Source organism: Salmo salar, chromosome ssa23 (assembly GCF_905237065.1).
Source record: "Salmo salar chromosome ssa23, Ssal_v3.1, whole genome shotgun sequence".
NCBI classification, from domain to species: Eukaryota; Metazoa; Chordata; class Actinopteri; order Salmoniformes; family Salmonidae; genus Salmo; species Salmo salar.
This window is the reverse complement of record NC_059464.1, coordinates 9627183-9654201: the sequence shown is the minus strand read 5'-3', so window position 1 is coordinate 9654201 and position 27019 is coordinate 9627183. Positions and strand designations below refer to the sequence as shown.

General features: G+C 45.5%; 1 protein-coding gene across 4 annotated transcripts in view; it reads right to left on the bottom strand.

The window, feature by feature from the left end:
* The window catches only part of LOC106584032 (ribonucleoprotein PTB-binding 2), a 72484-nt gene that overhangs the window by 43173 nt on the left and 2292 nt on the right, over positions 1–27019 (bottom strand). For all 4 annotated transcript variants that reach the window (XM_014168823.2, XM_014168824.2, XM_014168825.2 and 1 more), the window contains exon 2: positions 13990–14056. In XM_014168823.2, the coding sequence (XP_014024298.1) occupies positions 13990–14056 (67 nt within the window). The remainder of the gene's footprint in view (positions 1–13989; positions 14057–27019) is intronic.

Sequence of the window (27019 nt, the reverse complement as noted above, 5' to 3'; positions counted from 1 at the left end):
GGTAAGGGAAACGGGGAGAAGGAGAGAAAGAAAGACGGGAATCTTTGCGGAATCATCTCCAAGCCTACAATTCCACATGCCATGTTCGTCGGGAAGTAGCTCATTAAAAACCCCAGGAGATATAGGCGCTAAGGAGGACAGCTATGTCTATGAGTCTATTGTGTCGAACCAGCGTGGTTTAGTTCACCTGCTATGCTCCTGTCAATGCCATAGTGTAGATGACACCCCCTTTCTGTTCCTACACTACGGCCACGCTTGTTCTGAACGCACCCAACAGACGGTAACACGTTTCAACAGGCGAGGCGCGGCTATAAAGGCAGTCCAAGACTTTCAGACCTGTAAGCTGTAGCGTAAAACCCCTTCGGTTGCCGTCGAATGCCCGAACTAGGCCCTACCTTCTGACTTCCAGCCTGTCAATTAAGGTGCAATCACAATAGGCAAAGCCAGGCTTCTTCTGTCTCTCCGCAAACACACACAATCTGGATGTAGACGCAACAGACACGTGTCAACACAGCGAGGTCAACTCGAGTATAAATCCCTTTCACAGCGACAATCGTGTTCTCTCCCCAATACCGTAGCCCTGAGATCCCATTCCTCTCCCTACCTGGCAGCTAACAGAGAGAGTGTGGACACGTTTCCGCTGTCATCTCAATCTGATAAACCACTTCAATTTGCATGACTCTTTTCAGGCACCCTGGCCTTTTGTCTTTCTGCATACGAACCACCCACCCACACTCTCCACTCCACTCCATCACTAACTGCTGCTCCCCCCCACCCAGCCTCTTCAGCCCCCCAGAACCAGGCTCTCTAGCCCCCAGTCCCTCACTGCCCCCCCCCCCATGAGTGGCCAGAGAGTGGGTTACCCTCCCACGCAGGGCGGGGGATGGAAGACTTGTTCAAGCTCAAGTGGACCACCACACCGCCCAGTGCTAATGCACACAGTGAGTGGAACCTCTTCTCTCTCCCACCTATGGCCCAGCGCTCCATCTCTCAATCACTCCATCCCTTTATCTCCGCCATCATTCTGTCTCTCACACCCACCACTAACTAGTACCATGCCTACCAGCCTGCCTGCCTGCCTGCCTGCCTGCCTGCCTGCCTGCCTGCCTGCCTGCCTCTCTCACTCTCACATTTCCCACCCCTCTGTCTTTACGTCACTCCATCCCGCTTTCCCTCAACTACTTAATAGCTCTCCCCTGCAATCATTCCATCCACCTCCCCTCAAATCACACCCATCCCTCTCTTCTAAAACCCTTCCATTACATCCCTCGCTCGATACCCCATCCCTCCGTCACTGCATCCCTCTATCCCACCATCACTCCACACCACTCTCCAGCTCTCCCTCTCTCCCTCCCCCTGCGTGTTCCACTAACTAAATCCTGACCCCAAAGTCCCCTAATAGACCTCTGAACCACGCCATCAAGTCGAACACCCCAACCTGAATAAAATATCGCTCCCCCACCACATCCCACGCGGCTTCCTTCCCCTTTTCGGTAGAGGCTGAAACTAGCCCCGTCTGTGAGGTCTGTCAGCCACGATAACACCACGGAGACATTCTAGAGAAGTATAGGGGACACATATAGCCGCCTGCTCTCCAATTTAGACTGCCGATCGCCTTGAGGTCAGTGATGGGGAAACCCACAGCTAAGGCCAGGGTGAGCGTAGGCTGTTGACGATACGGCGGTCAGAACTGATAGGGGGGACTGAGCGGAAGGGAGAACATACGAACCTCAACGTAGACCTGCTGCCGTTGACGACCACGGCGGAAAAATAAGTCGCAGGCTTCGCCTCGGTGATTCTTAATTGAGTGCGTCATTTTGTACGTGTACCTTGTTTGAAAATGATCAAATAAACTCAACTTGACGAAAAAAAAATTAAGACTGATAGTGTCCATCCCAAATGACACCCTTTTCCCGATATAGTGCACTACGTAGGGAGGGGGAGGGGGGGGGGCATGTGTGACACAGCCGTCGTGTATGGTCAGATCACTGAAGGGAGAAACTCTCTGAGGGAAAGTTCTATCTAAAACAAGACTATCCAAACACGGGTTCAGAGGGCTGAAGTGAAACTGAACTATCGTCGGTGCTAGTGAGTCGAAACAGGATCCAGAAGTAGATCTGACGAGACGGCGAATCGTACGCTCCCCGTGCACGGTACAGCTGCCCTCAAGGGTCAAATATGGCCCTTGAGGGCACACAACGATTTGGTCTCGGGGTCTTTTGTGACACCTTCAGGTCTGTTGGTTTTGACAACCCACTGCAAAAGGGTCAGTGTAGTGTGTGTGGGTGGATAGATGGATGTTGTCAGTGGTGCATGTCAGACAACACACACACACACACACACACACACACACACACACACACACACACACACACACACACACACACACACACACACACACACACACACACACACACACACCTGCTGTTTGTGGAGATAACACCAGATGGGGCTGGCTGTGAACAAGTGTTCCTATGCCAACTGTTGTCTCACTATCATTACCAATGCTGCCTTCGTCGTCATCATCATCATCATCATCATCACCTCAACCTTTAGTTAAACCACAGACAGGCTCTTCAGTGTAATGAGAGGTGTTGTTGGGGCACTAAGAAGGGGTGTAGGGGCTAATAGCTTAATGAGCAACCTACACAGCACTAAGGCTGATTGCTCCCTCTTGAGCTGTGACTATTGTAAGAAGAGGCAACAACGGAGAGGGGAACGGAGCCCTACAGGAGGATTCTCAGGGTTGACTTCCTGTGTCCAAACACAGCTGCAAAAACAGCTCCATCAAATACTATTAAACTAGGAGCAAGTGTCACAGAGAATCAAATCTATGAGACAGTGGTATGTGACACACACACACACACCTTTTCCCATAATGCCACAGAGTAAAACACCGTTGTTTTGTCCAGGTTCAGTAACAGCGACTTAACAGGGAACATCTAACTAGCTATGGGTTTGCTACAGAGCGGGATCAACCCTGGCGATATCAGTCACATAACTCACACGGCCTGGCATGTGGGCTGCTGCTCTCATTTACAGATACTGACTCACACAGCACACAGATGGACAGATGACGATGGAGAGAGAGGGGGGAGAGAGAGAGAGAGAGAGAGAAACAGAAAGAAAGAAAAATGGGAGAGGCGGAGAGAGTGAGAAAGAGAGAGAGAGAGAGAGAGCGAGTGAGAGAGAGCTGCCCGCAGTCGTCCTCAGAGGTAACTACAGGGCCGAGAGGTCTCAGGTCATATTGTCAGTTAGAGCTGAGTCATAGACAAGTAGACCCGTAACGGATCGTTCGCATTCTACAGTAATAATAACACTAATAATAAAAAAGTACATAGGCGTTCTGGAAAACAGGGGAAAGGGCGAGTCAGAACATTGCTCTCTCAGAAACAGCCGTGGTTCTGGAAATATTTTGCATCTTTAGGTAATTGGCAAGTAGAAACCGGATGGAGCTTCGGTACATTGGGTTATATGATGAGATGGTGTTAGCTGCCAGATTGGATACAAGCTCTCCTTCCTCAGAGATGCCAGTGGTTTGTGACGCGAGCAATGTACTGACACTGGCTTTCTTGGCACACTGTTGCTCTTCCACTCTCTATATAGCTGAACATTTCTCCTAAACATCCTATAGAAATACAGGGACCATCGTCAGCTCGCCATTTTAAAGAAACACCATTAAATGCGGAGAAATAGTGAAATTGTTGTGATCCTTGAAATCTAGGAATCTTTGAAAACACAGGGCGAAGGTAGAAAGACTACTCCCTAGGGCAGCGGTCACCAACCGGTCGATCGGGATGGCATTCCTAGTCGATCAACAAGCATTTCTGTAGAAAATCCAACGATAAAGGCTTGTACTTCTTTTTTTGTCGTCTTGTGCTGTTGGCGGAAGGTGCACTAGATTCAGGTGCCCTGCGCACCAGGCATGCAAAGCCATTTTGAACCATTTCAAATCACAGTGCCTACCTACAGCTTTCACGACCCCAGCAAAGCTTGATACTAGCCTATATAAGATTGCATAACTTTTTAAACCATGACCAGAGAGAGACTGTCAATGAATACATGGCATCGGTGCCAGTCGAGTTTCGCCCTCAGGTGCAAAACGGTGTCCCCACTCTCTGGTCAGTCTCACGGTGGGGGGGGAGGAAGGCGAGAGCAGGGACCGTGAGATGCGGACCATCTGCGGCTGTCTTCCTGCCTCCGCTGAGACTAATGCCAAAACAACTGGGAACTCGGGAAATCTCCAACTTCCGACTTCAGTGCGGTCATCCAACTCAGAAACTTAGGCATCTTTCCACACTCTTATTTAAAAAAAGGTGTTATCTACAACCTAAAAGGGTTCTTCGGCTGTCCCCATAGGAGAACCCTTTGAAGAACCCTTTTTGGTTTCAGGTAGAACCTGTTTCAGTTCCATGTAGAACCCTTTCAACAGAGTGTTCTACAAGGAACCCAAAAGAGTTCTACCTGGAACCAAAAGGGTTCTCCTATGGGGACAGCACAAGAACCCTTTTTTTTAAGTGTAGAGCTCTGATTTTCCATCTTGAAGTTCACCGACGTCATCATTTCACCTTGTTTTTCCCGAGTTCCCAGTTGTCTTGAAATCCCCATGACCATCAGATGCAGGTACCATCAATCCAGTCAAACAAACAAAAGCGAATCATTTGCAAATTATTTCAATTTATTATAAAGCTCTTTTACCAACTGATCTATTTTATTATCAAAGCTTGAGTTTTAAAACAGAATATGATCTGAGAAGAACAATAGTGGTAGGCCAGTCATATAGCCAATATGCTGTGATAATGTATTAGGCCTCATTCCTACAGAACAGTTTTTATTAGGTTTTATCTGAGCTACTGCCCTAGGGAACCCTTTCCACTGAGGTTTTTACATGAAACCCAAAAGAGTTCTACCTGGAACCAAAAAGGGTTTTACCTGTGATGGGTTCTGACTCCTAAATTTGAAATATTGTTCATTATCAGATATCCTATTGAAATATTACATACCCTCGTAAAACCGACTATCCTACTGATCCTCGACTTCAGCGATGTCATTTACAAAATAGCCTCCAACACTCTACTCAGCAAACTGGATGCAGTCTATCACAGTGCCATCCGTTTTGTCACCAAAGCCCCATATACTACCCACCACTGCGACCTGTATGCTCTCGTTGGCTGGCCCTCGCTACATATTCGTCGCCAGACCCACTGGCTCCAGGTCATCTATAAGTCTTTGCTAGGTAAAGCTCCACCTTATCTCAGCTTACTGGTCACGATAACAACACCCACCCGTAGCACACGTTCCAGCAGGTATATCTCACTGGTCACCCCCAAAGCCAACACCTGCTTTGGCCGCCTTTCCTTCTAGTTCTCTGCTGCCAATGACTGGAACGAATTGCAAAAATAGCTGAAGCTGGAGACTTATATTTCCCTCACCAACTTTAAACATCAGCTATCTGAGCAGCTAACCAATCGCTGCAGCTGTACATAGTCCATCTGTAAATAGCCCACCCAATCTACCTATCTCATCCCCATATTATTTTTATTTACTTTTCTGCTCTTTTGCACACCAGTATTTCTACTTGCACATCATCATCTGCTCATCTATCACTCCAGTGTTCATTTGCTAAATTGTAATTACTTCGCTACTATGACCTATTTATTGCCTTCCTCCTCACGCCATTTGTACACACTGTATAGAGACTATTTTTTTCCCCTATTGTGTTATTGACTGTACACTTGTTTATTCCATGTGTAACTCTGTGTTGTTGTTTGTGTTGCACTGCTTTGCTTTATCTTGGCCAGGTCGCAGTTGTAAATGAGAACTTGTTCTCAACTAGCCTACCTGGTTAAATAAAGTTAAAATAAAAATATTGAGTGCCATAGTCTGGTTTCTAAACCGGAAGTTAATGGTTATCTGTAGGAAGAATGTATATGGTGGAGGCAATTAAGTTTGCAATGTACTTAGTAAAGAAATGGCAATCACATGGTTGCCGGCACTGATAAGGGTGGAGAGATGTGGTTTAGTGAGGAATGGGGGCTGAGGTCAGTTCAGGTCACATTAAGGAAGAAGGAATAGTTTACTGTCCGCATCACTTAACTTCCTGCCTAGCAATAAAGATGTTTAGAGAGAAGGAGGATACTCCACCCAAATTGGGGTATATATACTACCACTGGTGGAACCATGTCTTTGTCTGTGCAGCTGTCCGACCCTTTGGGTGAATAAACTTGGTTTGAGCTTTACTCAGCGTCCGTGAGTGTCTTACTCTGTTTATTTAGAACCAAACACCTGGAACCAAAAAGAGTTATCATACGAGGACAGCTGAAGAACACTTTTGGAACCCTTTTTCCTATTGAGTGCAGTGTCTCCATTATGGGGACGGTAATCGGCTCACACAGAAGGCCCATTGTGTGGCCAGGATCCCCCTGCTGACCCCTTCCATTGTCAGCCCGGCGGACAGTTCCGCAACGCCGCGCATACCTTTGGTATTCCCGAATTCCGCATCCGGGGCGCTCTATGGAGGCTCTACGGCTGGCGTGGAAAATTCCCAGGGGTAGGATTGGGCTGGGAGGCCAGGTAACGACAGATGCTAACTGTTAAATCAACACCATAACACTCCGTAATGAGGAAGTCATAAGGAGTCCTCGCTGCGGCGCAGCGCTCCAGTTTGCACGGTGGGTGCACTGAAGCAAAGGCAGAGTAACATTTACACAGGGGATGAGGAGGGAGTTATACCCCTCATTACCTAAAGAGGCTACCAACTTCTGAGCAACGTCCTGGAGCAACTCCTCGCAGAGAGAGAGAGAGAGAGAGAGAGAGACACAGACAGACACACACACAGATGTGCACACATAAGCACTAATAAGCACAAGCAGCCCCCTAAATGGGCTGAAATGTCTATATGGGGACGGATTTGATGTCACAGATGGAGCAGCCGTACATCTCAGTCATTGGTAATAAGCAAGGGGGTCGGGAACCTAATCAGCCCTCACACACACACACTAGTCCACTCTCTGTCTCCCACACTGGAGCTTGCCTCCTCCAGGCAAGAGAGACCGGCTGCAAAACAAGATGTGACACTCCTTCGAATTCACTCTCTGTTGTTTTTTTCCCCCAAAAGGAATCATTGCACTATTGTCATTTCCAGGAATTCTCTGACACATACCACTTATTTCAGCCAGAAAACAATCCCGATTGGGTAGCCCGTGTTTCAGGGCAAACCAAGCCATCTGCATCCCACAATCAGCACAGGGAATATATTATACGACAGTTTCTGCATCCCAAACGGCACCCTATTTCCTATATAAAGCCCTATATGGGCACCTGGTCAAAAGTAAAGCACTAAATAGGGAATAGGGTGCCATTTGAAGCCAAGCTAGTGTTTCACACCAATTAAAACCACGGCCCAATAAAAAATAAAAAAATAACATAAAATCTGTTTCTACATTTCCCCAAAGGGAAGATTACATTTACACACCATACTTACAACGATAGATATTACATCCAAACGAAACATGCTGTTCGGCTAATTCAGCATTAAGCGTACACAGAGTTTGTACACACACCGAGTTTGCACACACACGCAGCATGAGATGAATGGTGAGTAATGTACACTCGTTATCTGGTGATTTACGATGGTTTGAGTCCTTTAATGGCCCTGTGTTCTTTGGTATGGTGCTGAGGAAGTTAGGGAATGGGAGGGAGAGTTTGTGTGTGTGTGTGTGTGTGTGTGGGGGGGGGGGGGGGATTAGGCAGTTTAAGGCAGGGATCAAGCCGATTGTTTTCTTGAGTGGATGGTCAGGTGGCCGGAACCTAATTACAAATCATTTGTAGACTGCAAATTGACCGCGAGAGGCCCAAACAGATATAATGTTCGATTAAAACATCATTTCAAACCTTGCTTACATTTGTATCTCTATTGTGCATGGGAATACTTGGGAACAGATTTGTTCAAAAGGGGGGCCAAATTCAGTTGGGGAACCTTGGCTTAAGGGATAACGCTGCTTCTCACACAGGACATACTATATAAACATTTAGAAAGATCAACGTCCTACAGATGCCGAGGAGAACTATTCAGGCTCCATAACAGATTAATATACTCACTATATAGTTTAAACACATATGGACATACACAGAAACATGTACACACACATATATACAATCACAAGCACACACACACACACACACACACACACACACACACACACACACACACACACACACACACACACACACACACACACACACACACACACACACACACACACACACACACACACACACACACACACACACCTTTCCCTTTATTTCTCCTATCCCTTCTTTATTGTCGTCTATCATCTTTCTCTCTCTCTCCATTTCAAACTCTGCACTTCTATGAGTTGGTGTGTGGACTGGAGAGATCACTGTGTCTCCAAGCGGGACCCTGTCCTGAGAAGGGAGCTGGGGGTCTGTGAGGTGATAAGCCTGGAGAGGTTGAGGGGCCCGAGAGTTGGATCACGGGGCTCACATTCAACCCACTACACCTCTAATTAGGGAATTCTACACAATGTAGAGGGACATATAAGTTCCCCCACACGGCACAGAGATATAAGACCCCTCCTCAGTGCTCACACATCCCACAGCCTAGAGACCACACAAGAGTGAGGGGCAGTGGGAACAGGCAGAGAATGGCAAGATGCAAGATGGCACCGACAGCGATGGTCGCTTCGAATCCTTAGGAAACTACGGAGTATTTTGGTTTTTTTAGGTATTATTTCTTACATAGCCCAGAAAATCTCAAGCATTATTACATACAGCCGGGAAGAACTACTGGATATAAGAGCAACGTCAAATTACCAACATTACGACCAGGAATACGACTTTGCCGAAGCGGATCCTTTGTTTGCACCACCACCCAGGACATTGAATCTAATCCCAGAGGCCGACCCAAAAACAACGTCGCCGCAGAAGAGGTAGACGGAGCGGCCTCCTGGTCAGACTTCGAAGGTGTGCACACCACCCACCGCTTCCGAGTATATTACCCGCTAATGTCCAGTCTTTAGACAACAAGGTAGACAAAATTAGGGCAAGGGTTGCCTTCCAGAGAGACTTCAGAGATTGTAACATTCTCTGTTTCACGGAAACATGGCTCTCTCGGGATATGTTGTCGGAACAGCCAACGTGTTTCTTCATGAGTTGCGCCGACAGACATACACATCTCTCTGGAAAGAAGAAGGGCGGGGATGTATGCTTCATGATTAATGACTCATGGTGTAATCATAACAACATACAGGAACTCAAGCCCTTTTATTCACCTGACCTAGAATTCCTTTACAATCAAATGCCGACCACATTATCTCCCAAGAGAATTCTCATCGGTTATTGTCACAGCCGTGTATGTCCCCCCTCAAGCAGATACCACGGCGGCCCACAAGAAACTTCACTGGACTCTATGTAAACTGGAAACCATATATCCTGAGGCTGCATTTATTGTAGCTGGGGATTTTAACAAAGCAAATTTGAGAACTAGTCTACCTAAATTCTATCAGCATATTGATTGTAGCACAGGCGCGGGCACTACACTGGATCACTGCTACTCTAACTTCCGCGATGCATACAAGGCCCTCCCCCGCCCTCCTTTCTGCAAATCCGACCACGACTCCATTTTTGACTGCAGAAACTCAAACAGGATGTACCCGTGACAAGAACCATTCAACGCTGGTCTGACCAATCAGAATCCACGCTTCAAGATTGTTTTGATCATGCGGACTGTTCCGGGAAGCCTCAGAGAATAACATCGATTTATACGCTGAGTGAGTTTATAAGGAAGTGCATTGGAGATGTTGTACCCACTGTGACTATTAAAACCTAGCCTAACCAGAAACCGTGGATAGAAGCGGGATTCGAGCAAAACTGAAAGCGCGAACCACCGCATTTAACCATGGAAAGATTTTTGGGAATTTGGATAAATATAAACAGTGTAGTTATTCCCGCCGCAAGGCAATCAAACAAGCGACATGTCGGTATAGGGACAAAGTGGAGTCGCAATTCAACGGCTCAGACACGAGACGTATGTGGCAGGAGAGTCTACAGGCAATTACGGACTACAAAAAGAAAACAAGCCACGTCACGGACACCGACGTTTTGCTTCCAGACAAACTAAACACCTTCTTTGCCCGCTTTGAGGATAATACAGTGCCACCAACGCGGCCCACTACCAAGGACTGCGGGACCCCCTCTCCTTCTCAGTGGCCGACGTGAGTAAGACATTTAAACGTGTTAACCCTCGTAACGACGTGGCATCCCTAGCCGCGTCCTTAGAGCATGCACAGACCAGCTGGTTGGTGTGTTTACGGACATATTCAATCGCTCCCTATCCCAGTCTGCTGTCCCCACATGCTACAAGATGGCCTCCATTGTTCCTGTACCCAAGAAGGCAAAGATAACTGAACTAAATGACTATCGTCTGTAGCACTCACTTCTGTCATCATGAAGCGCTTTGAGAGACTAGTCAAGGATCCTATCACCTCCACCTTACCTGCCACCCTAGACCCACTTCAGTTTGCATACCGCCCCAAGAGGTCCACAGACAATGCAATCGCCATCACACAGAACACTGCCCTAACCCATCTGGACAAGGAGGAATACCTATGTAAGAATGCTGTTCATTGACTACAGCTCAGCATTCAACACCATAGTACCCTCCAAGCTCGTCCTTAAGCTTGAGGCCCTGGGTCTCAACCCCGCCCTGTGCAATTGGGTCCTGGACTTTCTGACGGGCCGCTCCCCAGGTGGTGAAGGTAGGAAACAACAACTCCACTTCGCTGATCATCAACACTGGGGCCCTACAACGGTGCGTGCTCAGCCCCCTCCTGTACTCCCTGTTCACCCATGACTGCATGGCCATGCACGCCTCCAACTCAATCATCAAGTTTGCAGACGACACAACAGTAGTGGGCTTGATTACCAACAACGACGAGACAGCCTACAGGGAGGAGGTGAGGGCACTCGGAGTCTGGTGTCAGGAAAACAACCTCTCACTCAACGCCAACAAAACAAAGGAGATGATCGTGGACTTCAGGAAACAGCGGAGGGAGCACCCCCCTATCCACATCGAAAGTTAAGTTCCTCGGCGTACACATCATGGACAAACTGAAATGGTCCACCCACACAGACAGTGTGGTGAAGAAGGCGCAACAGTGCCTCTTCAACCTAAGGAGGCTGAAGAAATTTGGCTTGTCACCTAAAACCCTCACAAACTTTTACAGATGCATAATTGAGAGCATTCTGTCGGACCGTATCACCGCCTGGTACGGCAACTGCACCGCCCACAACCGCAAGGCTCTCCAGAGGGTGGTGCGGTCTGCATAACGCATCGCCGATGGCAAACTAAAAGCTACAAGGGGGCTTCCAAGATTGCCCACAGTGTGGTCTGGGGAGGGGCGAGAGGGGTTGCTGGGTATTGGGGGTTGGGGAGATGGTGATTGACAGGGGGAAGGTTACAGTGTAACACCTGCTAATCAGGCTTGGGGTTAACACGTTGTGGTGTGCCGACTCCTCAGTCAGCTATTCTGGAACACCATAACACACACACACACACCTACAGAGATTCTCTCTGTGATAGACAAAGATTGATGACCGAGTTAAAATGCTGTCAGATCCTTTCTGGGGGAGCTGTGATTGACTCGCTGTGTCTGATGTTAAAGATGACTGATCTTGACAATACTGGTCCTGGCCTCAGATATAACGCTGCTGTGTTATGGTATTATAACACACACACACACACACACACACACACACACACACACACACACACACACACACACACACACATATATATATATAGCTTACTTTGGCTATTTACAATATGAAAATAAAAATAATCCAAATAACCATTCATTGAACGATAACAATAAGCATACAGTAGAGGACATGTGCAGGTTGATTGGTCTCTCTCTCCCTCCCTCGTCCTGACAATCTCTTTGAAGTTCCCCCACTTTCAACTGAGATTTGATTAAAAATAGTTCTGTCTCTGTCTTTTGATTCAAAAGGGCAATCATTAGAATTCCACTAGCACATCAAGTTCTGCAACTAGCTACCTTCTCTAGAATGAGCTGAGCTATTTAAAGCATGGACATCTATTGATGTGTGTGTGTGTGTGTGTGTGTGTGTGTGTGTGTGTGTGTGTGTGTGTGTGTGTGTGTGTGTGTGTGTGTGTGTGTGTGTGTGTGTGTGTGTGTGTGTGTGTGTGTGTGAGAGAGAGAGAGAGAGAGAATGCAATAGAAATGAAATTATTCTAAATCAACATCCCAATTAGAATTTGGACCAAAATATTTGACAGTGTAATCCTACCAATAGCACTTTACGGAAGTGAGGTTTGGGGGCCACTCAAACTGGACTTTAAAATGTGGGACAAACATCCAATTGAAGCCCTACATGCAGAATTCTGTCGGAAAATCCTACAAGTCCAGAGAAATACACCAACTAATGCATGTAGGGCAGAATTGGGCCGCTTTCCAGTAATAATGAAAATACAGAAAAGATCATTAAAATTTTGGGTACATCTAAATTCAAGTCCAAATTCAAGTCTGCAATTTAAAGCACTTCAAACCCAAGAGCTGAGCCCAGAAACGAGCCCTCTCAGTCAGCTGGTGTTGGACCTCACCAACCAAGCTGACACCAGCACTGCTTCAAATGAAAGAATTCAAATAAACAAAATCATGAACCAATCAAAGGACTCATATTTACAACATTGGAACGAAACGAAACAAAATCCCAAAGCCGACTAAATTGCTATCTGACCCTAAACATAGAATATGAATTGGCTGATTATCTCTACTCTGTCAGAGATACGAAGCAGAGACAGATCCTTACCAAGTACAGGCTGAGTGACCACCGATTGGCAATAGAAACCGGCAGACATAAAAAGACATGGCTACCCAAAGAGGAGCGTGTATGTGGTCACTGCACGACAGGGGAGGTAGAGATAGAGATGCACTTTCTCCTTTACTGTGATTAATGAATCTCTTTGTGAGGATTATTTTTCACAGAAATGACTACATTTATTCCAAATTTGTACTTGTTAAACCTAGAGGAAAAACTAAAAATACTCATGGGCGAAGGAGCAATGGCTCCTCTTGCAGCCAAATATGTATTTGCCTGCCATAGCCTGAGGGACACTGAATAATATCATCTGCATAGTAAGCAGTAACTTACTTATTATTACTATTATTATTGTTGTTTATCATTCCAAATAGTAGTGGTATGGGTGGTAATGGTAATGATAGCAGTTTAGTGATGGTGGTGGTGGTAGTAGTGGTAATGATGATAGTAGTTGTAGTACAGATGTAATGGTGAAGATGACCGTTATTTAGTTATAAGTTAGTTATAGATTCATTTTCCATATTAATTACATTACATTCTACTATTGACTGTTACCATTTTATTGTATTTAATTTTGTATTATTATTTTATTACAATGTATATTATATACATTGTTGCTTTGGCAATAATGACAATGTTTTTCATGCCAATAAAGCAGCTTGAGAGCGAGAGCGAGAGCGAGAGCGAGAGAGAGAAGCTGTCAAAACATCACCAAGGGATCTGTGTTAAGAAAATGAATTACAGTGTGGAAAGAGAGAACCGTCTCTGACGTCCTTCCTTCTACTGCTACTTCAGGAGCCATCCTACCCTTGACACAGCGGTCTGTTGGAATAATTAACAGTGTGACGTGAGCCGTGGATAACACACACACACACAGTGGATAAGGCCATTTCACGTTAAGCTCTCATCAGCCATTAAACACCTTTAACCCCATGACACGTTGCCCTCGTTTGCAGATCCGCATTTCAAAAAGGTATTTGCTTTCAGGTGTGTGGCTCTCACTCTCCTGTATGTATAGTTATCCCCTTGACTCCCCGGGAAAGGTGACTGGACGGACATGGTGGGGTTGTTCTGTGAACTGAAGAGGATGTTGATGGTTTGGAGAAGTGGGAGGTGGTTTTGGTTTACCTGTCCCTTTGTTGCGGTCCACAAAGCAGTACTTGAGCTCGTACTCTCTCAGAATCTCATGGACCTCCTGCAGAGAGAGAGAGGGAGGAAGGGGTGCAGGGAGGGAGAGAGGGGTAGAAACAGAGAGAGAGGGAGGAAGGGGTGCAGGGAGGGAGAGAGGGGTAGAAACAGAGAGAGGTGAGTTTAAACATGGGGGAATGAAAGCAGGATTTTTGGGGGGAACAACCAAACACACTAACGTCTCGGTGTTTCCTGATGGGACAGTTCTTCGATTCGTTGACAGCTGAGGCATTTTCCCCCTCAGAAATACTTTTCAGAAGTCTTTGATGGAAGGTTTCCCTATTGTAATTGTTTTCTTGTATTGAGGAATTAGATCAAACATATCCTCAAGTTTAATAGCTTCTTGGGTTCTTTATCAAGAACACGTAGTTTACACTCACAAGGGGGGAATACATCCCCAAAAACATAAGAATCAGAATATTAAGACACTAAATCAGACACCCTTCCGCCCTCTCATTTAAAATGGTTCTATTTAAAAGACATTTTAACAGAGGCTCCTATCCAGAGCGACATACATTATCTGACAGAGGAGAGGGCAGAGGTCAAAGTGCAGTGGTTACTGTATACTTCCACACGAACCGTGGGGGTAGTGGTGCCTGCCTGCTGTCTGAGAGATGTATGGCTGGTCTCTGGGGAACTGTAAACATGACTTCCTTTAAAGCGTGGCCTGGGGAGGTGCCGAGCACAATGCGAGCGGGCAGGAGATGGGCTGTATATAACATCAAAAGAGTGGCGTATGTTGTTTCACCTCCCTGTTCCGTTTCGCTCAACGCGACCCTCTCTGCTACCCTCTCCGCTCCAACACACACACACACACACACACACACACACACACACACACACACACACACACACACACACCCACGCTACGAGTCATCCTCTTACCACGGAAGGCCACACACACCCACGCGGGGTCACTCGTAGATAAAAACTAAAAAAAGAGCAGCTCTTATGGGATGTAAGAGGAAATCAAAGCACTTCAACAAGCCCGCTCTCTCTCCCCACTCCTCCTTCATCCCAGGGTACTGTACAGAGAGAGCAGAGCAGCGTGTCCCGGAGGTAGATAGATGACTATCAGACTCACCTCCCACAGAGAGAGAGAGAGAAAAGAGAGAGAGGAGAGAAGGAGAGCGGAGAGCTGTACATCCTGCACAGCAGCCCATTGCTCTTCTCTCTCCCCTCTCGCCCTACCTACCTACCTACCTACCTCCCTCTTTCTGTATGCTTTCTCTCCCATTCGCTCCTTTTAAGCCCAAGCACACACACACACACCACTCAGTGCTGTGAGCGTCACCGTGTTTATCTGTCCGGGGGTGAGATCAAACAGAGCTGTTGTATTTCCTCAAACCTGTATGTCTCGCCGCTCACAGATCGGAGATGGGTAAAGGCAGCGAGGCCGAACTAGCCTGCTGACAAACCTTCATTAAGCCACTCTGAAGCCCCACACTCGCATCCTGTAGAATACCGCCGAGGCACTTTAGAGCACTTTAGACATGCATGCTGACATGCATGCTGCTCTAGTTCTACGCTGCTCCGCTCCGTGCTGTGACGAGTGTTCCTGGCGTTTCCACATCTGAAAAGGTGGTGACATTTTCAGCAAAGTCCGTTGGTCCCAATGCATCAGCCTACCAGCCACCCACTCCAGCCCCTGCGGTGTGTGTCTCTGCTTTGGCTGTGACTCCTGTGGGTGTCCTGCTGTTCTGGCAGTGTTCTGACATTAAAGGGATACTTCGGGATTTTGGCAATGACGCCCTTTTATCTACTTCCCCAGAGTCAGATGAACTTCGTGGATACCGTCTGTACGTCTCCGCGTGCGGTTTAAAAGGAAGTCGCTAGCATACCCATAGACTTCCAGTCATTGTTCTATTACTAGTTAGCGTTGGCTCGCGAAACTACGTCTGGCTTTCTTTATACTGGACACAGAAACATAAAAATGGTATCCACAAGTTCCTCTGACTCTGGTGAAGTAGATAAACTCCCAAAGTATTCCTGCAGCTACCCCTTTCCTGCAGAAAAATACCAAATTGCCCACTAGTGGCCTCAGGTGTGGAATGTTATTAGTATTTTTCATAATGAAGAATAATTAATAAACATATTTTTTTAAACAAGCAGAAAATCCTGTGTTTTTATGTCAAATGGTTTTGTTATATTTCAGTCGTCGGTGATGTACACTACATGACCATAAGTATGTGGACACCTGCTCGTCGAACATCTCATTCCAAAATCATGGGCATTAATATGGAGTTGGTCCCCCCTTTGCTACTAAAACAGCCTCCACTCTTCTGGGAAGGCTTTCCACTAGATGTTGGAACATTGCTGCAGGGACTTGCTTCCATTCAGCCACAAGAGCATTAGTGAGGTCGGACACTGATGTTGGGCGATTAGGCCTGGCTCGCAGTCGACTTTCCAATTCGTCCCAAAGGTGTTCGATGGGGTTTGAGGTCAGGGCGCTGCGCAGGCAAGTCAAGTTCTTCCTCACCGATCTCGACAAACCATTTTTGTATTGACCTCACTTTGTGCACTGGGGCATTGTCATGCTGAAACAGGAAAGGGCATTGCCCAAACTGTTCCCACAAAGTTGGAAGCACAGGATCATCTAGAATGTCACTGTATGTTGTAGCGTTAAGATTTCCCTTCACTAGAACTAAGGGGCCTAGCCCGAACAATGAAAAACAGCCCCAGACCATTGTTCCTCCCCCACCAAACATTACAGTTAGCACTATGCATTCGGACAGGTAGCCTTCTGCTGGCATCCGCCAAACCCAGAGTCGTCTGTTGGACTGCCAGATGGTGAAGCGTGATTCATCCCTCCGGAGAACGCGTTTCCACTGCTCCAGTCCAATGGTGGCAAGCTTTACACCACTTCATACAGGCTACTGCCAATGTGTCTATGGAGATTGCATGGCTGTGTGCTCGATTTTATACACCTGTCAGCAATGGGTGTGGCTGAAATAGCCGAATCCACTCATTTGAGAGGGTGTCCACATACTTTTGGACATGTAGTGTATATAAAGTGTAATATTGGGATGCAAACTCAAAATGGAATACATTTCAATTCTATATCTGACATGGTACAGGTGTCTTCTTTTGTTTAAGCCCAGGACCATGTGTGTGAGGTGTATACTTTTGTTTCAAAGTACATTTGTTTAAGACTACCAAGAAACACTGTGTGACCCTGACTGAGCCCACTGCAGTAAAAAGGTTACATAGTACAGCGAGAACTTAACTCGGTTAACAAGAAACAGCGGTATATGTACGTATGCTGTCTGTTTCTCTTACTGAGAGGGAAAGATATCTGAATGCATCCTAAATTGCACCCAATTCATACATATTGCACTAATTCTGACCAGGGCTCAGCACCTACTTTTAAGCAGAGCCCTATATGAGCCCTGGTCAAAAGTAGTACACTATATAGGGAACAGGATGCCATTTGGGACACAGCCTCTAATTCACTCTACCATACGAGGCACGGAGGGGAGCTGTCTAAACTCATCTCCATTCAGAGAGATATACTGTGTACACAACACAGAGAGCATTTTCCTCTATAGCTCCATCTCTCTCTCTCCCTCTGTCTTTCTTTTCCTCCTCTGCCTCCCCCTCTCCCTCTCTCCTCCTAATGTGTCTCCATCCACAGAGGATAATGGGTCTTAAATGAGTCGAAAGCCCTTCCCGGACACAATAATCAGAGATATGGATTAAGGCATACTACACGTCAGGATTTGTTGTCTCTCCTGCGCACAATCCCAGTCATTCAAAATGTAAATCGGCCTAGAAATAATTTGAGGGGTGGTCTGGACAGGCTGTGGCCCTGACCCTGTATGCATCCTAAATGCCACCCTATTCCCTCTATAGTGCACTACTTTTGACCAGGGCCCATATAGGTGCAATTTGGGACACAGCCCCAGTACAGGCCACGCAGGCAGGCAGGCGAGGTGCCCAGGGCAGAGCAGAACAAGGACAGGACACAGGGAGCTGATTCCCTTAGCCAGGGCTAATATATTTACACAGGGAGTGACAATCATTGAGTTACACCTCAGCTCTTAACGCACGCACGCACACACACACACACACACACACACCTACTCCCCAGTCACAGAAGCTTAATCAGGTGGTTTACAAACACAGGGAAAGTGGCCTGAGAGGATTTGGGGTACAAGTCTCAAAGTCTATCCTGTCGGAGAGAGTGACCATGTGTGTCAGTGAGGAAGAGAGAGATAGAGAGGAGAGGGACAGAGAGAGGGGCTGAGGAATTACAGTGAGTGACTGCGTGAGAGGGAGTGCATCTTCAACAAACAGCCAGCCAGACTGAGTTTAAGCTCTGGGTAGTTACTAGAGGGCCAGCATAGATCACTGAATGGCAGCTGGCACCTAGTATGGGAGGTCTTCATGCCCTTGAACGGGTCAAGTATATGATTACCAGTGGTGGAAAAAGTACCCAATTGTCATACTTGAGTAAAAGTAAAGATACCTTAATAGAAAATGACTCAAGTAAAAGTGAAATTCACCCAGTAAAATACTACTTGAGTAAAAGTATTTGGTTTGAAATATACTTAAGTATCACAAGTAAATGTAATTGCTGAAATATACTTAAGTATCAAAATGTAAAAGTATAAATAATTTCAACTTCCTTATATCAAGCAAGCCAGACGGCATAATTTTCATGTTTTTAAACGTACTGATAGCCAGGGGTACACTCCAACACCCAGACATAATTTACAAAAGATGTATGTGTTCAGTGAGTCCACCAGGTCAGAGGCAGTAGGGATGGCCAGGGATGTTCTCTTGATGAGTATGTGAATTGGACCATTTTCCTGTCCTGCTAAGCATTCAAAATAACGAGTACTTAACGAGTACTTTTGGGTGTCTGGGAAAAGTAAATAGTACATCATTTTCTTCAGGAATGTAATGAAGTAAAAGTCAAACTTGTCAAAAATATAAAGTACAGATACCCCAAAAAACTACTTAAGCAGTACTTTCAATTATTTTGACTTAAGTACTTTACACCCCTGATGATTACCTAGATATGGTATGAAATTCCCGCTACTTTATTGATCACGTCCCACTCTGTTTTTGAATGGCTTTCAAGATTATACAGTGCCTTCAGAAAGTATTCAGATCCCTTGACTTTTCCCACATTCCTGAGCGCTCTGGAGCAGGTTTTCATCAAGGATCTCTGTACTTTGCTCCGTTCATCTTTTATTTATATATTTTTTTTACCCCTTTTACTCCCCAATTTCGTGGTATGCAATTGGTAGTTAGTCTTGTCTCGTCGCTGCAACTCCCGTAAGGCCTCGAGAGAGGCCAAGGTCGAGAGCTGTGCGTCCTCTGAAACACAACCCAACTAAGCTGCACTGCTTCTTGACACAATGACCGCTTAACCTGGAAGCCAGCTGCACCAATGTGTCAGAGGAAACACCGTACACCTGGTGACCGTGTCAGCGTGCACTGCGCCACAGGAGTCGCTAGTGCGCGATGGGACAAGGACATCCCTGCCGGCCAAGCCCTCACCGAACCTGAACGACGCTTGGCCAATTGTGCGCCGCCCCATGGGTCTCCCGGTCACGGCCGGCTGCGACAGAGCCTGGACTCGAACCCAGAATCTCTAGTGGCACAGCTAGCACTGTGTTGCAATGCCTTAGACCACTGCCCCACTCAGGAGGCCCTGCTCCATTCAGCTTTTCCTCGATCCTGACTAGTCTCCCAGTACCTGCTGCTGAAAAACATCCCCACAGCATGATGCTGCCACCACCATGCTTCACCGTAGGGATTGTGCCAGTTTTCCTCCAGACATGACGCTTGGCATTCAGGCCAAAGAGTTCAATCTTGGTTTCATCAGACCAGAGAATCTTGTTTCTCATGGTCTGAGAGTCTTTAGGTGCCGTTTGGCAAACTCCAAGTGGGCTGTCATGTGTCTTTTACTGAGGAGAGGCTTCCGTCTGGCCACTCTACCATAAAGGCCTGATTGGTGGAGTGCTGCAGAGATGGTTGTCCTTCTGGAAGGTTCTCCCATCTCCACAGAGGAACTCTAGACCTCTGTCAGAGTGACCATCAAGTTCTTGGTTACCTCTCTGACCAAGGCCTTTCTCCCCCGATTGCTCAGTTTGGCCGGACGGCCAGCTATAGGAAGAGTCTTGGTGGTTCCAAACATCTTCCAATTAATAATGATGGAGGCCAATGTGTTATTTGGGACCTTCAATAATGCAGAAATGTTTTTATTTTTAAGAAATTTGCAAAAATGTCTTAAAACCAGTTTTCACTTTGTCCTTATGGGGTATTGTGTGTAGATTGCTGAGAAACAAATTATATTTAATCAATTTTAGAATAAGTGTCAAGGCTCAGGAGAAGACCCAGATGCAGACAGTTTCAAAGTAACTAAAGTTTATTACAAAGACAGGGGGGCTGGCAAACGACAGGTCAAGGTCAGGCAGAGGTCAGTAGTCCAGAGCAGAGTCCGAAAGGTACAGAACGGCAGGCAGGCTCAGGGTCCGGGCAGGCAGGTCAATAATCCAGGGTGGTGTGACAAGGTACAAAACGACAGGCAGACTCAGGGTCAGGGCAGGCAGAATGTTCAAAAAACAGGAAAGCTAGAAAACAGGAATTAGAGACAGAAAGGCGCACAGGACAAAACGCTGGTAGGCTTGACGAAACAAAATGAACTGGCAACAAACAAACAGAGAACACAGGTATAAATAAACAGGGGATAATGAGGAAGATGGGCGACACCTGGAAGGGGGTGGAGACAAGCACAAAGACAGGTGAAACAGATCAGGGTGTGACAATAAGGCTGTAACGTAACAAAATGAGGAAAAAGTGAAGGGGTCTGAATACTGTCGAAGGCACTGTATATGTTAAATTCTATTCATATTTGTGGATAAAATTTCCTTCTACAAGATGCATTTCATGAAGGTTTTCAATTATGTTGTTTTCTTCTTCATAAGGCATTGGGTAGAAAGAAGTAAATTAGTCCACGGAAAATATGTAATTTTACGTATATTTTAAATGACCGGCTTTTCATGAATTTGATCATATAATCTTGAAGGCCATTCAAAAAAACAGTGTGGGACACGATCCAGGAAGTAGGCGGGACTTTCATACGATATTATAATATAGGTACTATTTCCACTGTACGTGGAAACATGACCGTGCCACGACTGAGTGTCCCCCCATATTCCACTCTGACCTCCTTACTCTCTCTTTCTCCTCTCTCCGCAGGCATGGGTCATTCCTGGGCTCGTTTTCCAGTCACCTCACCTGATCTCTCCCCCCGTCTCTGTGTGTGCCTGGAGCTCAGGAATCAGGTGGGGGCACAGCGGCACACTGCCGCCTCAGCAGCACACCACACAGCAGCACGGCAGAGGCTCGTCACATATCATGGCACGAGCAAAACCGCCACACCGACTGGGATATACAGAGAGCTGCCACCAGCAAAACCTCCTCACAGATAAAAGCTAACCCAGCCACAGAGGTTACAATGGGCTTCCAAGGGCAAAGCTATAATGATATGTTAGTACCTTGCAAATCTTTTTTAAGTGCATTGCCGCTACAACTCATAACAGCAACTTCAAATTTACATAGATATTAGATAACAGAATGACATGGTTTGTGCTACATAAGTAAAATTACTTTTTCGAATGTGCAGCTTTAGTTCCATAAGCAATTCCGTTCCTTAACAGTTCAAAGTGCTCTGTGAATGATTGGAAATACAGGTTTCTGAAGGTTGACAGGTTTACAAAGTCAATCAATCAAACGCTTATTATGAAGCCCTTTTTTCCATCAGCAGTTTTCACAAAGTGCTGTACAGAAACCCAGCCTAAAACCCCAAACAGCAAGCAATGCAGGTGCAGAAGCACACAAAGTCTAAGGATATCTGTGGGGAAATAGATTATAATATGTCACGTGGTGTACCCCAGGTGTTTCAGTCGGAATGCACAAGAACTATGGTGGTTTTAAGTGTCAGTCCCAGCTTCCGAAATATAAACTTGAAAAGGAGAATGAACACAGAATTGGACTACAATGATATGCTCCCACCAGGGAGTGAGTTGCAATAACAGCTTCTGAGTCAGTGCCTGAGACAAACAGGCAAAGAGATAGCATGACAGACAGAGAGATGGGCTCTGGTAAACATGCAGCAGCAGGAAGCAGACAGCAGGTAGGAGGCTGCTCCTTCTTGCTCCGCTCTCTCCTCCACCGGCTCCACTATATTGGCTAGCAGTAGGCCAGAAGCAGGCAGTAGGCAGCACACTGTCTCTCTCTCCCTTTACTCCCTCCACTCTCTCTCCCTCTCCACTCCACTCTCTCTCCTCTTGGTCTCCCTCTCCCCCTCCACTCCACTCCCTCTCCCTCCACTCCCCTCCCCTCTCTGTCTCTCTCTCTCCCTCCACTCTTTCTCTCCTCTGTCGCTCTCTCCCTCCCCTCCCCTCTCTGTCTCTCTCTCCCCCTCCACTCTCTCTCTCCTCTGTCGCTCTCTCCCTCCACTCCCCTCTCTCTTTCTCCACAGGCTCCGTCCCTGCTCTGTTTATTGCAGTGGTAATCAGTCTGGTAATACGAGACTACTGTTTATTCACTGTCAACAGTGTTTAGGTTTGACTTTCTTCAGGGGAGAGCGGAGTGTTGAACAGCGAGGGAGATAGGGACATGGAGGTGAGAAATAGTAGTACATGGATATGCTGTTGTGAATGCAACACAAAATGTTTACATTTCAGTGGAATTGCTGTACACAGTATGAAATGTCATAGGCTACTGTGAACGCAACATATTCCACTTTAAGTTGCCAGTAGTCCTTTCTTCTCAATGCTTCTACAGTCAATTACTCTGGACCAGCTCTGATAATAACAGTAGAATAATCTGTGAGCGTGTGATGAAAAGAGTGAATGTAACTGTGTGACTAGAGGCTGTGCTCCACAGTGTGTAACCAGGCATCATGCTGCTCTAATGACCACCCCTCCACAGGCAGCTAGCTCTACACCAGTCAGCCAGGCAGATAGCTCCTACACCCAGGCTCAGAGTCAGGCAGTCAGGCAGGCTGCACCACTCAGCTGTCTCGTCAGCTCTTTCAGTCCCCTTAGGGAGCTACTCAGGGAGGGGGGATACCATTATAACAATACTAATAATAATCTATTCAACCCTTGATAAAGCTGAGCAAAAAAAGACTGTATACATAGAAATATCAAGTTATTGTATCCTCCCAAAAATGTGAAAATTATATTATTTTATACTAATACAATTGCTTAGAGAAAGAGATTTTGTTTAATAACAAGTTTTACAAAAAATATTGCCACACCTAAAGATTCTTGGAAATAAAATACAATAAAATCTGCATTAACATTCAACTTTTTTAAGTTAATCTCATTTTAAGGAACCGTATTGCGGCTTCCTGTTACACTAGGGTATAAAAATGAAGTAACACCCATTTACATTTACATTTTAGTCATTTAGCAGACGCTCTTATCCAGAGCGACTTACAGTAGTGAATGCATACATTTCATACATTTTTTTTTTCTTCCGTACTGGTCCCCCGTGGGAATCTGTTTGTCATCCATCACCATTGGGAAAGGCAAAGAACTCACAAATTAAAAGAGACAAATGGTTGTTGACTTTCATAAAAATCAGGCAACGGGTTTCAGAAAAACAAAATAAAAACAAAATATACCATTTACCACTATTAGGGCAACCATTAAGAAGTTTAAAATCACTGGAACAGTGGTAAACTTGCCTGGTAGAGGACCCAAGAGTATCTTATCCCCACGCAGTGGGGAAGATGGTTCGGGAGGCAAGAAAAGTCCAAGAGCCACAGTTGGAGAATTACAGAACTTAGTTGCATCTTAGGGTCACCAAGTTGCCAAATCTACAATTTGACACCACATCCTTGCCAATAGGCTATTTGGAAGGGTTGCCATGAAAAAGCCTTTATTGAGAGAAACCAACAACCAACCGGGTGCTATGGTCAGATGAGAATAAAATAGAGCTCTTTGACCACGTACATCAGTGGTGGGTTTGGCCTTTGAAAGAACAATGCATATGCAGAAAATACCTCATCCCTACTGTAAAATATGGTGGTGGATCTTTGATGCTATGGGGCTGTTGTGCTTCCACTGTTCCTGGGGCCCTTGTTAAGTTAAAGTCAACGGCATCATGAATTCTACCAAGTACAAGGACATTTTAGCCCCAAAAAAACCTGGTTGCCTCTGTCAGGAGGCTGAAACTTGGCTGCAAGTGGATTTTTCCAGCAAGACAATGACCCCAAGCACACATCAAAATCCACAAAGAAATTGATAATTGACCACAAAAATGTTGCAATGGCCATCTCAGTCTCTGTGGTTTGAAGTCCATAAGTGCAGACCGAAGAATATCAAGAATGAGGAAAGAGTCTTTATGGAAGGATGGCCTAAGATCCCTCCCAATGTGCTCTCCAATCTCATCAAACATTATGGAAAAAGGCTAAGTGCCATTATCCTCGCAAAGGAAGGGTGCAGTATTCACAATTGGGGTGCCAATAATTTTGATACCAAGATCTTTCAGAGATATTTTTAATTAGAAAATATTTTTCTCTGAGCAATTGTATTACTATAAAATGATATTGTTTTTGAGCATACAATATAGCTCAGTATTTGTATTATATTTTTTATGCAGTCTTTTTGCTCATCTTTATCAAGGGGGCCAAACATTTTGGAGGTGAATGTATCTATATGCAGCCTTGTGTATTTCTGTGTTTTTTTTTGTGTGGGTGTTTTGTGTGTTCAAGGTGGTGATGAAGGGTACGTCCTGTTCTACGAGGGGCAGATTTTAGAACTGTTATCTGCTATTGACACACGCAGCCGTACTATCCAGGAGAGGCGTGGGCAGAGAGAGGGCGACATACACACACCGCCCGCGTGAGTCTCACCTGTTCCAGAGAGGCTCTAAATAATTGAACAGCTGAACTGATAGCAGGAGGTGAGGCGGTAGTTTGATGCCTCATCCTTCCCCCTTCCGTCAAACCCCCACCTCACCCACATATCCTCCACCTCCAACTGTCATATTTTTCTATTTAACCTAGTTATTATTATTATTTAACCTGATCCAGGTTGGTCTCGATGAGACGAAATCGATTTTCCAAGAGAGACCTGGTTAATGGGCACGGAAAACCCTCTATATCCTCCACACCCATTAACAGCCATCTCCTCTCTCAACCTGTTTCCTCCCTACCTCCACACCACTCCCCTCCTCCCTCCCGTTGACCTGAGGAGTGTCAGCATAGTTATATGTCTCACACCATACACCCTGGACAAGGATGCCGTTAAAATGAAGCTAGTCGGGCTCACACGACGATCCACACTAAATACTCTGTAATGTCAAAGTGGAAGACATATTCTAACATTTGTTTAAATTTAAATGTAAAATAAAACACTAATATTGATGTTAGAGTCACCTTTGACAGCGATTACAGCGTTGTCTTTCTGGTTAAGTCTCGAAGAGCATTGCAACCCTGGATTGTACAATATTTGCCCATCTTTCTTTAAAAGATTCTTCATGCACTGTCAAGTTGGTTGTTGATCATTGCTAGACAGGCATTTTCATGTCTTGTCATAGATTTTCAAGCCGATTTAAGTCAAAACTGTAACTAGGCCACTCAGTAACATTTAATGTCATCTTGGTAAGTAACTTCAGTGTATAATTGGTCTTGCATTTTAGGTTATTGTCCCAGTGTCTGTTGGAAAGCAGACTGAGCCAAGTTTTCAACTAGGACTTTGCCTGTGCTTATCCTAAAAAACTCCCCAGTCCTTGCCGATGACAAGCATACCCATTACATGATGCAGCCACCACCATGCTTGAAAATATGAAGAGTGGTACTCAGTGATGTGTTGGATTTGCCCCAAACATAATGTGTTGTATTCAGGACAAAAAGTTAATTTCTTTGCCACATTTTTTGCAGTTTTACTTTAGTGCCTTATTGCAAACAAGATGCATGTTTTGGAATATTTTTATTCTGTACAAGCTTCCTTCTATTCACTCTATCATTTAGGTTAGTATTGTGGAGTAACTACAATGTTGTTGATCCATCCTCAGTTTCTCCTTTCACAGCCATTTAACTCAGTAACTGGTTTAAAAATCACCATTTGCCTCATGGTGAAATCTCTTAGCAGTTTCCTTTCTCTCCGTCAACTGACTTATGAAGGACGCCTGTATCTTTGTAGTGGCTGGGTGTATTGATGCACCATCCAAAGTGTAATTAATAACTTCACCATGCTCAAAGGGCTATTCAATGTTTTTTTTTATTTTTACCCATCTACCAATAGGTGCCTTTGCAAGGCATTGGAAGACCTCCCTGGTTTTTGTCGTTGAATCTGTGCTTGGAATTCACTGTTCGACTGAGGGACCTTACAAATAATTGTATGTGTGGGGTAGAGATGGGGAAGTCATTCAAGTCAACAAAATACTGTTAAACAATATTATTATGACTTGTTAAAACATTTTTACTCCTGAACGTATTTAGGCTTGTCATAACGAAGGGGTTAAATACTTATCCTCTTAAGTCCTTTCAGCTTTTCATTTTTTATTAATTAGTAAAAATGTCTAAAAACATAATTCCACTTTGACATTATGGGGTATTGTGTGACACAAAATCTAAATGTAATACATTTTCAACTCAGGCTGTAACACAACAAAATGTGGAAAAAGTCAAGGGGTGTGAATACATTCTGAAGGCACTGTACACACAAAGGAACACACACCAGGTCTGCAAATACTATGGGAGACAGGAGAAGTGAGCAGACTGGTTTTCCTCCGTCAGTTCCTCACTATCTTCTCTTTCTCATAAAATAGTGCTCAAGGAACCCTGATCTGTTGGCTTCTGAGTTGAGTTGACACTACGCTCTTAAAAATGCTGGGTTAAAAACAACCCAATTTGGGTTATTTGGTAACCCGGCGCTGGGTAAATATTGGACAGAACACACGCTTGGTTATTTTACCCAGCCAGTTGGGTTGCGTGAAT